Here is a 16851-nt window from a genome sequence, read left to right on the forward strand (position 1 = left end):
TTATATCCTTCTAAATACCAGCTTTGCAAAAGAGGAAAAGGATAAAAGACCTCTTTTGTAGCCCAACAGAGGCCAATACAATAGAGTACAAACCATCTTCTCTAGCTCCACCTTCTGTCACATTCTACTATCCAAACTGTGCTTCAAAGACCTCCCATTCCTCAAACACACCTTCCCCTAAATACCCCCATCATTGCATGTGCTGGTTTCTCAGCTACCCTTTGCTTCCAGCAAATACCTTCTTACCTCTCACCTTACAATCCCCAGCTCAAACATCATGCCCTCTGTGAAGCGTCACCCAACCATGAATGAGGTGTTCAGGGAGCCCCAGCCCTGAGCTTTCCCTGTATGACTTGAAGGCGTAGACCGCATCACCTGTGGTACCTCACTGCACTCTATTTAACCAGCTTTTCGCACACATCCTCCTTTTCCTAGCTCCGTGTGAACTGTGAGCTCTGGAAGGAAGAGACTGTTTGCCCCAGCTCCTAGTTCTGGGCCTGGAATGCAGTAGGTATTCAGTTAAGGTTGGCTAAATGAATCAAAGTGTATTAGAGAGATTCTGAGTAATCTCATTAGAGGATGTAAGTGTTTGCTTCCTGGAGCCGGGAGGAGGTTAGTTGGATGTTTGCAGCTTAGTACAATGGGATTGGCAAGTCTGGTACCGTCACAAGAGGGCAGATTTCCAAATTCTTATGACCCAGGAAGACCTCCATGACTGAATAAATAATTTCTTGCTATTTTCTCCCAGTCCATCATGGGGCCCAATTGCTTTAACCCTTTGGTTGCTATTCAAATACAAACAAACCATGGGAGGGATGCAGGGGCTGGTAAGTTGTTTTTAAGATTATCTAAAAGCTACTCAAATACACATGTACAAAGTTTTTGACTCTCTCCCTCCCATCACCAGTCAACCAATAAACAAACAACCAAAAGAGCTTAGGTAGTTTACTTTGCATAGTCAGGCAAAAATTTAAAACTTTAATAAATGTAGTGAAGAAAAAAGGAAATCAGTTCTTTGCACCTGCACGAATATTCTCCTACCTTATTGGAGTCCTGGATTATCTTCACATTGTCTGCTCCGAATTTATCTGCATAGAGCTTGAGCAGTCTTTGAGAAATCTCAGAGAGACCTGTCAGCTTAGGCTCTTTATAAATATACTCTTTGCCTTCTTCTTCTTCAAAAAATCCCTACAGAAGACATATAGTGAACCACCAATTTTACTAGAGAACTCCAACTGCAAGTCATGAGCTAAACAAAAACCATTTACTTAGATATTACAGCCAGTCTTTTGGTTGACATCCATGCCACAGGTTAGCTCCCTATAAAATTCACAATCAGAGAAAAATCAGGTGAAGAAAGCAAAATATCATATTAGAATCAGTCATTAATGCAAATATTCCCCAGTCAGACCAAAGAACCTCCAGAGGTACCTTCCACATGTTTTTCTCTATTAGTAGAAATCACTGGTAATCCCTGCTTGTATATATTTTAGGGGAAGAATGCCCTCCTGTGGTAGTTTGGTGTAGAACACAAAGTCTGGAGTACTCTGGTATTTTTTTCAAGGAGCGGTATCATTTTTAATGAATAGTTCTGCAAGTCTTGGAAACTAGCATAGGAAAAACCATAGGGGCACATGAAGGGATCTAAACGGGTTGATCTCATCCCACATCCTTGGAGATGAAAAGCCATAACAGAAATTACTTGTGTTACGCTCCCAAGTACTGCTACTTTAAAAATTATTTTATATTAATATTTCATGAGGGGCCCGATGGAACTCGGCTGTATGCAATTTCATCATTCAATTCACTTTACTGATAGATTGCTTACATTCTTGCAAAGCTAGACCTCATAAGATTGAAAGTAGTAAATTAACCATGTCATCATTTTTATGTCATAGGAGCAAGTGGGTTTTAAGCTCTGTTAATTTGTTTTGGGGAAGGGAAGTTTCCTTTGAGGAAAATGGGGACAATCTTTATAATTCTTTCTCATTGAAGAGACACAGAAGCATTTTTTCCTATGGAAGACATGAGGCTTCAGATAACTGGAGAAAGTCTGCAGTTAAGAACCCGAGTGCATCTGGAATCTTCTGACTGCAGAGTTTACCCTAAGGAAGCAACTTAAAAAAAAAAAAAATAATTTTGTTGGCTGTGTTGGGTCTTTGTTGCTGCACGGGCTTTTCTCTAGTTGCGGAGAGCCGGGGCTGCTCTCTAGTTGCGATCACGGGCTTCTCATGGCGGTGGCTTCTCGTGTTGCGGAGCGCGGGCTCTAGGGCGTGCGGGCTTCAGTAGCTGCGGCAGATGGGCTCAGTAGCTGTGGCTCCCTGGCTCTATAGCTCAGGCTCAGTCGTTGTGGCACATGGGTTTAGTTGCCCCGTGGCTTGTGGGATCTTTCCAGATCAGGGATTGAATGGTGTCTCCTGCATTGGGAGGTGGATTCTTTACCACTGGGCCACTAGGCAAGCCCAGGAAATAACTTTTAAGGGTTGAGTGAAGATACTAGAGGTCATAAAATACCTCAGCTATAATTTTTTTTTTTGCTTGTTTTATATTTTTGACCATTAAAAACATACTCATTATATAAAAATTTGGGTAAAATATTCCGATGCTGGTTTTTTTCCCCCACAGCTAATGTGAGGTGATCTGAGAATACTGATCACAACTCACATCAGTATGGTGCTTTATACTCGCAAAGCGCTTTCACTGGTGTTTGACCATCACGAAGAGTATGCTGCTGCTGCTCAGTCACTTCAGTCGTGTCCGACTCTGCACGACCCCGTAGACGGCAGCCCACCAGGCTCCCCCGTCCCTGGGATTCTCCAGGCAAGAACACTGGAGTGGGTTGCCATTTCCTTCTCCAATGCATGACAGTGAAAAGTGAAAGTGAAGTCGCTCAGTCGTGTCCGACTCTTCGTGACCCCATGGACTGCAGCCTACCAGGCTCCTCCGTCCATGGGATTTTCCAGGCAAGAGTACTGGAGTGGGGTGCCATTGCCTTCTCTGCACGAAGAGTATACTTGGTATCATAAATGGGCTGTAACTGACGACAAGGAACAAGGCACATTCACCAGCACCGTTCCTGTTAAGCAGGTAATCGCCTGTTTCCTTGCTGTTTCCCTGACTGACTCTGGGCTTTTTGGGGGCAGGAACGTGTCCTGTTCCACACTGCATGTCCAGTGTTTAGCGCAGTGCCTGGTCTTAAGAGAGACATCCCTGCCCGTTAGCTGAATGAATAAACAGATGAATGAGGCCGTTCTTAGAGAGCATACATCTTAAAAGCATGTATTTGCACCAAGTATAGCTTGAAAAGATTCCATTGCTTTTGGTACAGGTGTTTTTATTGAACAATTTTTCTGAGAAGTGTTCAAGACCAATACAGCAGATTGTGAGTACCTTGACTCCAGACTGCTAAAACAGTGATGTGTGATGTTAAAAGCAAGCAAAGCCTCTCATCATTCTTCGAGACTCTGTAGGGGTAGTGAGGTCTGACCCTATCCCACATGACTTCCAGCCTGTTAGGTTTTTTCCTGTTGATGCTTTATGGAGTTTTGTCTGATTCAAGGTCAGAAGTAAGTGACTAAAATTGACAGACTGACACAAAAGAGAACTGACTTCTGAGGCCGTCAACCAGAATCCCCACAGGGCAATAGCTCAAGCCACATTTACTGCTTCCATTTCAATGAGAAAAATGTTTCCAAATTTAAGGAAAAGATTTTTTCATCAAGGTGTGAAAACTAGCACAAAGAAACATCTTCACTGTGAATTTTTTCCCCCTAACAAATTTCTGAGTGCAGAGTTAGCAGAAAAGGAGTGGAAAGAACAGTATTTTATTGTCATTCCTATGACCTTTGTGGCCTTCGTCATGACCTGTGACTTTCTTTCATTCTTACACCTTGGTCTGGAGGATGGGAATCAGTACAGATTTAGACTTAGGAGACCCTAAGGGCAGTGCCCAGCCTACCGGAGATTGTTGGCTATGATGAGCATAATGACAGTAATAAAGGAAAACACTGTCAGAGCAATTTGAGTTCTGGCTAATATAAGGCAAGGCTTTCCTGGTGGCTCAGCGGCAAAGAATCCACCTGCAATGGAGATACAGGTTTGATTCCTGGGTTGGGAAGATCCCTCAAAGAGGAAATGGCAACCCAGTCCAGTATTCTTGCTGAGAAAAGCTCATGGACAGAGGTGCCTGGTGGGTTACAGTCCATAGGGTCACAGAGTCAGACAATACTGAGCACACACACATACACACAATACGAGGTAAATAGTTTAACTGAGTTTTGAGTGCTTAAAAATACACACTCAAGTTCTCTTGCTTGGGAATTACACTTTTCCTTATTGTAAATGGACTATTGATGCTTATTTTGATATTTTGGTAAGTGATTGATCAGAAAGAATTATGATTAGAATTAATCAACTTATAGAACATGGAGATACAAACCTATTGAGACGATTTTATAAAATGAATAGAAAGGAGCTGGTGTAGCAGAATACATGTTAATCTGCTGTCTGCCAGGCTTTGTGTAAGAGCTTATGGAGCCAGAGAAATGGCATCTCTGAAAATGGCTAGGATGTGAGCTTGCCTTTTATCCAAGGAAACCATCAAAGCAAAGCCCAGTGACGAACAGGAGACTATCTTAAGGAATTTTAATGCTCTGTGCATGAAATAATTGACTTATAAATAGGACCCAAGGTGAAGAAAACCTAGGGGCAGTTTCTCTTTTGCTTTTGCTCCGAAGTGATGAGAAAAGTGCATTTCAAAGCATCAGGAAATGTGACCTCTGCATTTCCCTAGCTAGGCTGACTTTTTAAAGTGTCATTTTACATGGCAACAACTCCCTGATCTGCCATGGTTAGGAATCGGCACGTGTCCAAGTTAAACACGGACTTTGAGTCAGTAGAGTTAAGATGCACAGATTATGAAATTTCAAAGCAACAGGTTATGATAAAAATATACGTCAACAAATTGACAACAAAAATCATCGGCTCCTTCTTAGATGTTTTGGTAGGTATTTCAGAATCCTGCAATAGCTCTAGATCATTACTGGGACATCACATGTAAGCGCCCCTGCTATTATATTCCACTGACTCAACGCTCACAGAGGAATGCATCCAAAGGGGAATCTCGTGTATAAAGATGGGTCAGAAAATCATAATAGGCTGAATACTAAGAAAAGAAAACTTCACAGGTGCAGAGAAATGGTTTCACAGAAATAGGAACCCCAGTGTATATATGTTTCTCAATGACTTTCATATAAGGGGGGAGCCAGAAGGGTATATCATACACTGACATGAAGGTGATGGTTGTACCCAGTACAAATGCTCTTCCCTCCGAACCCCAACCCCGTTTTCTATCAAGATTTTAAAATGTATCTACACCCATGTAGGCATGATTGAGAATCACAGAATCATGGAATCAATCCTTTGATGAATAGAATCAAATTCCCCAGGCCTTTCACTCATTTCATCCCAGGGCCATCTGATGTTTTAAGTTATACAATGAGTATTCACTTACTTGCTTTCATGCTAAATACCAGAGCCTAAGGATTTCATTGATTACAGTGGTTGTTTGATCACTACTGGCAATTCATTACTCTTAAAATGAATACTTCAGGGACACTTGGGGGGATGTTTCATGTAGTCAGCTCTGTGTAAAATTTCCATAGTCAATGATGCCAGGGTGTTGGATTACAAAAGTCATGCTATGCAAGACTTGCGTTTTTAAAGTTCTTGCTGCAAAAGAACAGTTGCCAAATTCTTTTCCAGGGTCTGGCTCATTGCAGACATAACATTACTCTAGTCAACCCTGTAAAGGGAAAGCACTGGTCTACAGGGGACACTGAAATATTTACACAAAGGCCTTTGTGGAGGCAACGAGTTGATCACATATTATATTCCCATAATCCTTGGAGCATGATTTTGAGACATCAGTTTGAATATTAAAAAGTGAATTTTACAGGGACATAAGGTACTGTGATGAAAAGGAAATTATGTCTGACCATGGGGATTATGCTAGTGAAATAGTCAAGATTTTCTCTTAGATCTTTAGCACCTTCATTCTGAACATGTTCGAGGAATGTGCCAATCTATTTGGTTATTTCTTTATCATCAAATATGAAGTGACGTGCATTGTCTGCTGCCATTGAACACAATAGTTCACGTGCTTCGTTTGGAGTCTGGGGACAGGTATCTGAATATCATTTGAACAATGGTGACTGAGGAGTCATCAAAGAGGCTGTTTATCACAATGACCTCCATTAGTTCTCCTTTGTTCAAAGGCAGCTGGGGTTTGAGTTTACAGAGCACCATGTTCAGGCATGTACTTGGGTCTGCAGATTTCACACGACATTTTGCTTTTTAAGCTCACTTTGACTTTCAAATCAAAGACAACTGAGAACACTAGCAGCATACAAAACATCAGGTGCACGGTCAGCACACTTTACTGAGAAATCTGCAAAAAGAACAAGGTTAGGACATTTGAAAGTAGCTCTCTCCCATCATTCCCCTTTCCCCCCAAGTCTATTTAGTTAGACGGGTTTTCAAGTATTCTTTTAGTAGGTGAGTTGAGGACCCATGACCCCAAATTTACAAATGAAGGTAGAAAATACTGATATGGTATGGATAGGGGAAGGGATTTAAAGAATTACAAAAAAGTATGTACTAGTCGGAGAAGCAGAGCTGTGGACAATGTGTGAACACTGAAAGATTTTGCCTTGCCAGCTGGGTTTCCCTGGTGGCTCAGACAGTAAAGAATTTGTCTGTAATGTAGGAGACCCGAGTTTGATTCCTGGGTGGGGAAGATCCCCTGGAAAAGGGAGTGGCTACCCACTCTAGTATTCTAGCCTGGAGAATTTCATGGACAGTGGAGCCTGATGGGCTACAGTCCCTGGGGCCACAAAGAGTCAGATACAACAGAGCTATGAACACTTTCACTTCCAGTTCTTTTCAAAAGTAATTTTTTGAGCCACATGAAATTGCCATCTTTGTAAGTAAAAAATGGTTGAATATGGGAAAGTTCATACAGTTCAAAATAACAGGGAAAATCCTGTGTCACAAATCTCTAGGTGCTGTCATGTACTGCCTTTGGCTTGTCCTCCAGTTTTTTTTACATAGGTTCTTTTTACATCTGAGGAGACTTAACCTGATTTACTGTAGTTTATCACTTATACTGGGAATTAATACCACTGCCTTTAAGAATGCTCAGAGTTCACTACTAAAGAGAGTCCTATTTCTCCACAATACTCATTTTATTTGGAAAAGGCATAGTCCTTTCAGGACCCCAGAAGATACCCACCAATGGCCATTGCTACAGCTTTTGAAATTCTGCCCATTGCTTTCTTCTTAATCAGCTGCAACTCTGGTGGCCTGAACTGAGCAGGCAAGTTCCAACAGTTAGTCTACTATCCATATATTTCAAACATGTGGTGCCCATGTTTCTCTGTGTGCATATGTGTGTGTATGTAGCTTTTCATACTACACCGACCTCTGTGCTGAAAGATATTAGATATGAAAAGCAAAGTATACATTTTTGTAATTCAGATAACTGGAATAAACACAATTTAGTTCCAGAAATGCAGGATGACTCCAAAATGAATGGAAGTGGGATTATCTTACCTTGGTACTGAACGTTCATTTGCACAAAAAAGTTAGGGTTCAGTAAAACCACACGGAGGGAAGTGTGAGGCTTATTAGGGCATGCAAATGGAGAGAGGGAGAGAACTTACCACAGCCTGGAACAATCAAGACCAAAAGAAGAAAAAAGTAAACATCTGCATTAAAATCTCATTGGAAAGGAGCATAATTGTTTCATTTCCACCTGTCTAGTAAACAGCATCTTAGACGTTGGTTGGAGAAACCATCAGGTAGGCATTCTGGTCTCCGTGACCAGAGAATACTAACAGCAGTTCATTACTTTTTCTTTGGGAAGATCGCTGGAACAGTTGTTGACTCAAATTTAGGTTTGCTGAACTCACATCTTATCTGTCACTTCTGTACTGCTCAGTTAGTTCGTGGCCATTCCTGGAAAACCCTTGTCTTTCTCCTACAATCCCTCAGCTCCCACATTCCCTTCCTGATGGGGTTTTCTGCCATTTTTCTTGTGAAGGTTTCATTAAGGTCAAGAGTTGTTTTTTGTTTACTGCTGGTTTGAAAGATCATGTCCTTTTCTTTCCTCCCCTCCAGCAGATTGCCATATTTTTCTCTCCCAATACACATTCTCACTTCAGATAGTTCAGATTCTTTTCCTGGGAATTCATAAATGTGTAAACTTAGCTTCTTTCTGTAGACTGTATACACAGTCCTGACGCTCCTGCGCAGTGGGGGAAATCTACGTTGGATTAATTTGCTTATGGTAAGTGGCTAACTTTTCTTTCCAGGGAGACAGCAGCTATCTTGACTAATTTAGATGTTAGTTTTTAAACCGCCTTTGGTGATTACAGGACAATGTATGTCTTCCAAAAGACTTCAGTGGTAAATGATCTAGAATGACCATGCTGAATTTGATGCTTTTGTCTGCAGCCTTAGAGGAGTCTGAGGAGGACAAGAAGCCATGTGAAACTGTGCTTTACATGAAGGGAGAAAAAAATGGAAGACAGCGGGGCTGAGAGTCATTCTAACTGTGAAAATAAAAGGATGGAATGATTCTCCATGAAAGTAATAGTCTGAAATGTGAGTGCTGAAATACATTAAGGTTATAAGCCCTCCAGGAAAGAAACAGGATGGTCCCTGGGTTTATCCCACTTAAAGCATGGCTCAGAGACATTCATAATTAATATATAACATAAGTTCATTTTGCTTTTAGGCCAATGCTATGGCTAGCTAATATTTTCTATCTTGTTCATTATTTATGCAGTAAACTGAGAAAAATCACTTTGAAATGATATTGACCTCTAGTATAAGAAACAAAACAAGTAGATTACTTTCTGCGGAGAAGCAGTGATGGTTTGAAAGTAGGAGAAAAGAAAATGAATGATTTTAAAGTCAAAGGTTCATGGCTTTAACATGGTAGAGCCCTTAGGAACCTTTTATTTACTGGAATGCTATGGATTGCATTGCTTAAAAATATTCAATTAAATTTCACTTTCAAATATGATGCAAACCTGTATTTAGACGTTTTGGGGAGAATTGGAGGAGGGTGCTGAAGAAGAAGTGACTTCTTTCTTCAAGAAATTCAAAATCACTATTTTAACTCGATCTGTATTAGGACCCAAGGAGGGCTCTGCTCATTTATTTTTCAATTTAGTACATTTTTCTGGCTAAACACATAGACCCTCACACTTAGAGAAACACTCAAATATACCCAAACATATTCCTACCCTCACCCCACCCCCTGAGTCCTATGGCACATATATTTAGATGTCTTGTTAAGAATGAAAGACAGCAATCAACTACTCAACATTAAAGCTCATATTAGTAGGAAACTTACCTGCCCATAAAATGCCACACGGTAGTAGCGACCGAAGAGTCGCTTCTCTGAATTCACCACTTCTGCAACTTTCAGATATGACCGATGAATATCATAGTAAAGATCGGATAATTTCTGAAAACAGAAACAAAGGGTTTCATGAAGATGAAGCCAACATAAAAAAGAGAAAATTGTAAGTAATTCTCTGGTGTAATGAAGGATATTTGAATTAACTCCTGGGTTTATAACACCTACTTTGAAGTCTCTCTGCTTCTCAAAGACTGCAATGATGGGTTTGTTGACATCAGCGATGAGCTCATATCTCTCAGACTTCCAAAGAAACTCCACACACATGTACAGCTGCTCCACCAGGATATTCTGCAATTCCCCAAATGAAAATGTGATTTTACACAATGAAGACTGTGTCCCATCCCTGAAACTTGCTTCCAAAACTACTGCACTGTCAATCTTTTTCATAGTGGGATTTCTGCATCCCTCATCTTTGTGACTGGCAGTTACATCCATCCCGGGAGGTATAGTGGTGTCTTCTAGGATTCTTCTCTTTCCATAACATTATTAGTCCCTCAAACTTGCTAATTTAAATCTATGAAAAGTATTCAGATCTGTCAGGTTTTTTTTTTTTTTTCCATTCCCAGAGTCACAGGCTTAGATCAGACTCCTGTTTCCTCACTCCCAGACACCATGAAATAGTTTGCAAGCTAAACTGTTTTCCCTCTCCAGTTTGGTCGTACTGGTCCTGTGAGTAGCTCTCTAGTAATCTTTCTTCCAAAGACATCAACCTGATCATGAGCTTGCCACTGTCCCAAACCTTTCCAGTGCGTATGAACTGCTGCCTAAACTCTCTAGCATGACATTGAAGGAGCTCCAGAATCAGGTACCAACCTCCCTTTCAGTGGCCCTCCCCTTCAGCACCTTGGCATGGACTTGGCACTTTGGCTGTACTAGATGGTACCACACCATTCTTAGGATGCTTTATAATTTCCATACTTTTGCCTGTGATGTTGCTGCTGCTCCTTTGAGAAACTTAGTTTCTCATCTGACACTTTTTAAATCCTAGCAAATGTCAAGACCCAGTGCAAAAGTCTGCAGAGCTTTTATTTATGTTCCATCATCTGCATTCTAATTATTGTCACGTTAAAAAGTATTCCCTTTTTAACTGCAGCTGTAGACGATGCCTAGATTTAGCTATTGGGTCTTAGAGTGGTTGCCCCCACCTTGAAGGATGTTTATCTTTCACAAGATTCTAAACTCTTCAAGAACTGGGATTATGCCTTATTATCTTTGTCTCCCCAAATAAATTTGCCTTATTTATCTTTGTCTCAATGTCTCACATATACTAAGAGCTTAATAAATGTTCAACTGAACCAAATTATATACTTTCTAAAGCAAGTGGATAATACTGCTGGAATGTTTTCAGTGTCTTTTCAGAAAAGATTTTAAACAGTTTGAAATAGTTAATGCAAATGTGTAGTTACATTTACTGTTTGCAACGTACATTCAATTAATGTACAGCCTTATCTAAGATTTCTTTAACATGTCCCCCAAGATTTGTTTTCTGAATCCTTTTTTAAACCTATGTAATATTATGAATAAAAATTAGCTTTTGAAATATTTTATTTACTTGAGGAGGGGAGCTCTATTTTATTCACTTGAATTGTTGCTAAGTAACTCCTGATAGAAAGCTTCTTTTGAAAAATAACTGTAGTCTGCATACCAGGAGGTTTTCTGCAGAAACTAGTGAGACTTTCTGTTCAAGTCTCTTTGTTAATAAATTTTCCAATGCACTAAAAAAAGTGACCAGCTCAAAAAATTTTCAGCATTCCTTATCATATTTTATATTTTGTAGAAGAGCTGATTGCATAAATTTGGGTCCATCTTAGAGAATTAAAAGTTAGTTTAAATTTTCACTTTATCAGTGGAATTTGATATCTATGAATCTAGCTTAATTTTAGCTTGTATTTTATTTTGCCTAAGTCATGTTATAGGGTAACTTTGATTTTGGAATGAGATCTTCTCCTTCCTACTTAATGTTACAATTCAATGTATCTTCTTACTTAATTACAATATATTCGATAATTTTCATCTAACCTCATTGTATGGCGTGTCTTGCATGCCAGAATCTTCTTTCATTTCCCCTTCTTCTTTAATGTTTGGTGTAATGCTCAGAAAAGCTGGCCAGCCCATAGAGAACATGCCTTAAGAGGACAGAGGAAAATGGAACATTATTATTTGAGCCAAATCCTGCATGGATTAGATAGTGACTTTGTGTTACATGATGTTACATGTGGTGGTTATAATACTCACACATCAATGAGATAGTTAGATTATGACTGTTGATAAATACTCTGCCAGGAAACCAGTTTTCCCTTTTTTATAATTTTTGTATTGTTCTCAGCTGACCTGCTTTCTCTAAGGAGCTATTATGGGATTATGGACAGAACCCAGGCTTGTGGATTGATGTACTTCAATGTTCTGGTTTAATTAGCTTTTTGGAGTCTGTATCCCTTATTTGTTAAATCAGGGACATTAATATCTAATCTCAAGGATGCTGAAAGGATTCAAAGCATTAGTATTTGAGAAAATACCCAGTTATCATCACTGCCTTCTAAAAACAATACACAGTACTCACTAACTTTCACTCTTTTGCATTATTTAGAAAACTTCTCAAGATTTCTTAGCTTCATGGGCACCAAGACTAAGAAAGATGGAACTCTGCAGATGCATATGAAAATAGTTGATAATGAGCAATGTGTCCAGACAGGGGTCAGATCAGAACGTTAAAGGAATATGAGAGGTTAAGAGCACAGTCTGGAGTGACAGACCAGCCCTTGAACATGGCCCCATCACAAGCTAACCAGGGGCATCCGGGGCAGACTGCCTAACTTCTTTAGGTCCTATAAACAGGCAGGGATAACAGCATCTAACACACAGACTCCTTATTGGCAATTAACTGAGATATTTCCACAGCACAGAACTTAGTGCGGTTGCCTACCTTGGAGCAAGTGCATTTTAAGTTATAATTAATACTTTTGTGGATATTTACATTTTTAATAATCAGGTCATTGGCTATGTGACTAAATTATCACCCCAAAACATGCTAGAAATGATAATGATAATAATTATTGCAATTGAATCTTTGTATTAAAAATTCTACTTTCCAACGTTTTATTAGCATTTTTCTTTGGTAATTAAATACATTAAAATATATGAGGATTGAATAGAGCAGGAAAAGCCATGACATAGTACTTCCTGGACGATGATGGTTGTTAGTACAACCGAAGAAGCTGTATTTTATGGAGTCACCTAAATTCACCTCTATAGTTGTTCTTCAATATCCACAGAGAATCGATTCCAGGACCCCCAGCAGATACTAAACTCTACAAATGGTGGTGGTCCAGTGGTTAAGACTCTGCATCCCCAATGCAAGGGGCCCTGGTTCGATTCTTGGTCGGGGACCCACATGCCACAACTAAAAGTTTGCATGCCGCAACTAAAGATCGCACATACCACAACTAAGACCCAACTCCACCAAACAAATGTTGGGCTTCCCAGATGGCTCAAATGGTAACGAATCTGCCTGCAATGCAGGAGACCTGGGCTTGATCCCTGGGTCAGGAAGATTCCCTGGAGAAGGGAATGGCTACCCACTGCAGTATTCTTGCCTGGAGAATTCCATGGACAGAGGAGCCTAGTAAAGATTCAGACATGATTGAGGGACTAACACTTCCTTTTCACAATGCTCAAGTCCTTTATTTTAAACGACATAGTAGGATGAGCCCTCTGTATCTGTGGATTCTCACTGATGGAGTGGTTGGTTGAATCTGCAGATCTGGAATTCCCACATGCAGAGGGCCAACTGTCTTCTTATCATGTGTACACTGTAGTGAAGGGACAGTTTACTTCTCTGACTTAGAAACATCACAACATAGAAACACATTGAAGACTTCAAATACATGCCAGTGAGCTTCAGATGTATGGCAACGAATACAAATATATGCTGCTGCTAAGTTGTTTCAGTCGTGTCCGACTCTGTGCGACCCCATAGACGGCAGTCCACCAGGCTTCCCCGTCCCTGGGATTCTCCAGGCAAGAACACTGGAGTGGGTTGCCATTTCCTTCTCCAATGCATGAAAGTGAAAAGTGAAAGTGAAGTCGCTCAGTCATGTCCGACTCCTAGCGACCTCATGGACTGCAGCCCACCAGGCTCCTAAGTCCATGGAATTTTCCAGGCAAGAGTACTGGAGTGGGGTGCCATTGCCTTCTCCACACACACACACACACACTGCTGCTGCTGCTGCTGCTGCTAAGTCACTTCAGTCGTGTCCGACTCTGTGTGACCCCATAGATGGCAGCCCACCAGGCTCCGCCATCCCTGGGATTCTCCAGGCAAGAACACTGGAGTGGGTTGCCATTTCCTTCTCCAATGCATGACAGTGAAAAGTGAAAGTGAAGTCGCTCAGTTGTGTCTGACTCTAGTGACCCCATGGACTGCAGCCTACCAGGCTTCTCCATCCATGGGATTTTCCAGGCAAGAGTACTGGAGTGGGGTGCCATTGCCTTCTCCGAAATATATGCTAATGTATCATAAATAATCACCTTCAATATTTAAAGTTTATAAAACACATACAGTGGACCCTTAAACAACCCAGATTTGAACTGTATGGGTCTGCTTAAATGCAGATTTTTTAGTAAGTACATACTGCAGCACTGCACTGTCTGTGGTTGGTCAAATCAATGGATGTGGATATGCAGGGCCAACTGTAAAGTTATCCCCAGGGTTGGGTGTCCCAACCTTCTCATTGTCCAAAGGTCAATAGGTATATATATTTTTCTAAATGGATATATTATTCCAATATCATTATTGGTCTAAACATATTTAGATCTTTTTTGAATATTCAAGATTTAGATACGTTTTGGGCTACAAGTTCCCACAACTTCTCAAACTGACACCTAGTTTTATCAGGTTTCTCAAAATAACTTTTATGGAGCTGTATGGTATCTGATTATGAAAAAAACAGATGAGGACGAAGGGCATGTTAAATAAAACAAGAATGGTTTTGATGACTTGCCTGTATAAATAGGAAGCATGAAACTGAGCAAGGAGACCCTTGAATTTTATCGTGGACATGAGTCATGAGGCCAAGTCTGGTGTCTTCTTCAAGGCCCTCAAACGAATGAGCATACTGTCTCAGAATTCACTTTGGTCATTTGGTTCAAATATCTTATTTGCAAAATCCACCGAAACTCTTTGGGAGATATATACATATTTAAAAGAATAAGGGACCAAAAGAATTATGTTTCCAGAATGATACAACCAAAGTCCATTTCCCTTTTGTTTAGATATTTTAATCTAAACATTTAAATATTTGTTTCTCTTGTTCATACACTGAGTTTTCCATTTCATTTTGAAAGTTAAGAGAGTATTATGAGATAGACTGAAGTTCATAAACTGGGTTTGAACAGAATTTTATAAGGATACATTGTTGTTTTTTTTACAAAGTATAATTCTTTGGTTATTATTACAAAATGTTTATCAGATGTTAAAGACGGAATATTTTTAATTAAAGGAAGATTATACTGTAAATTACTATACGTTATAAATTGTCAGAATCAATGTATACTTAAAGAAACTGAAACATGTAGATTATAGGCACAGTCCTGGTATGTGCGTGTACATGCTCAGTTGCTCAGTCGTGTCCGACTCTGTGGACCCATGTGACTGTAGCTTGCTAGGTTCTTCTGTCCATTGAATTTTCCAGGCAAGAATACTGGAGTGGGTTGCCACTTCCTACTTCAGGGGATCTTTCCAACTCAAGATTCAAACCTGCGTCTCCTGCATTGGCAGGCGGATTCTTTACCACAGAGTCACCTGGGAAGCCCACGGTCCTGTATACTATATTTATATGTCACTTTTCTGCACTCCTTATTTTGAATAAACAGTTTTATGACATTTCAACAATAAAATGGATTTCCCTTGCAATTTTAAACAATTCATCCATTTCAGAATAGAATCCCAAAGACAGTCTAGCATGCAAACTGATAACAAAACATGGCCATAATATTATATAAGATGCACTTCTGTTTGCTGAGAACTCTTGAGGTCCCTAAACTTCATAAAGTTTGATGATGGAATTTCTGAATGGTAAGAACTTTGGGTTTCGACAGAGTAAGTTATGTAGGTCCGAGACAGTTTTTGCTTTTGGGAATACATTTAAAAGTTTCATTGGCGTGAAACTGAATCAGGACATGGTTTCCTCTGCACCATGCCCTGGGGGTAAAGGAGCCCAGTTAAATCACTCACTTCCTCCACTGGGAGTTGTTAGTAATGGATTGCTATCACAAGGGTGGACATCCTCCAGGAGCAGGGATGGTACGCAAATCTTTTCCATTTTCCAGTAACCTATGGCAGTGCAAGATGAAGTTAGGACATTGTTACAAGTTTATGTTAATTCAAGCTTATGAAACTATGAATCGTTAACCAGTGAAGCCTTCTCATTTGGAACTAAGAAGTGGACCAGTTAGCCGGGTTGTGCATAAAATAAACACGATGATGACATGAAGAGAAAGGTAAAACTCAAAAGTACAGCGTCATTAGAAATATCTGTGAAAACTAACACTGCTAAAACACTGAGATTAATCAATTTAAAGCTAATAAATACATTGTATGTATTAGTTTATCTATCAGGTTTTGACATGTTGATTTCTCCCCACACGTGGTTGTCTTACCCCTTCTTTTCAGGTATTCTGCAATGAGGGCAGCTATATGGATATAACACATGGCCGCCTGTAAGAGAAAAGCAAATAGTGTGAGAGGAAGATTTTACCATCTATCTCATACTAAAGATTTTACTATCAGTCTAATTCAGACTAATCCTCCAAGGAAGGTCTGTATTCCAAATCAGAATATGCAGAGAAATCCTTTTCATGGTAGAACCAAAAGTAACAATCAATTAGATTTCCAAAAAGTACACCCTCAAGAATAAAAAGTATATTTGGGGTTTTTTTTTTTTTTTGGTTTGCTTTTCTTGATTTAGTTTCCAGGTGGGTGAATGAACTGACTTGAAGAATTTTTCTACAGAATTATCTTCCTGCATTAATATCTATGTTTCTCCTCTTTCTCTAAACAGCATCTGGATATAAACTGGAAGTGAAAATTAGCTGTCTTCTTACTTTTTTTTTTTAACCTCCAGCCCTAGACCCCCTTAGAATTTCTGTCATCTTTAAATGGTAGCCTCAAGAGGCAGCAGTTGATGAAATAGTGTGACCTAATGTATCGTGTATGCATTCTTTAACCAGATTATTTCAGTGACATTTTATTGCCCTTTAAAATCTATTGCAAAGCCCTAGAACATTGCTCAACACACACTAGATGCTGAGCGGGTGAAGAATCCAAATGACTTCAGCATTTCCTTTCGAAGTTTTGTGGAGAA

At 39.9% G+C, this 16851-nt stretch overlaps 1 protein-coding gene across 11 annotated transcripts in view; it reads right to left on the reverse strand.

Moving 5' to 3' along the window:
- The window catches only part of DOCK10 (dedicator of cytokinesis 10), a 304461-nt gene that overhangs the window by 10828 nt on the left and 276782 nt on the right, over positions 1-16851 (reverse strand). For 5 of the 11 annotated variants that reach the window (XM_027514857.1, XM_027514851.1, XM_027514821.1 and 2 more), the window contains exons 46-52: positions 16148-16205; positions 15723-15821; positions 11510-11616; positions 9656-9778; positions 9422-9535; positions 7722-7727; positions 1042-1188 (exon numbers count right to left, since the gene is read on the reverse strand). In XM_027514857.1, coding sequence (XP_027370658.1) covers positions 1042-1188; positions 7722-7727; positions 9422-9535; positions 9656-9778; positions 11510-11616; positions 15723-15821; positions 16148-16205 — 654 coding nt within the window. The remainder of the gene's footprint in view (positions 1-1041; positions 1189-7721; positions 7728-9421; positions 9536-9655; positions 9779-11509; positions 11617-15722; positions 15822-16147; positions 16206-16851) is intronic. The other 6 variants (XM_027514867.1, XM_027514825.1, XM_027514876.1 and 3 more) reach the window with 3 other exon arrangements.

The sequence above is a fragment of the Bos indicus x Bos taurus genome, chromosome 2 (assembly GCF_003369695.1).
Source record: "Bos indicus x Bos taurus breed Angus x Brahman F1 hybrid chromosome 2, Bos_hybrid_MaternalHap_v2.0, whole genome shotgun sequence".
Taxonomy (NCBI): domain Eukaryota; kingdom Metazoa; phylum Chordata; class Mammalia; order Artiodactyla; family Bovidae; genus Bos; species Bos indicus x Bos taurus.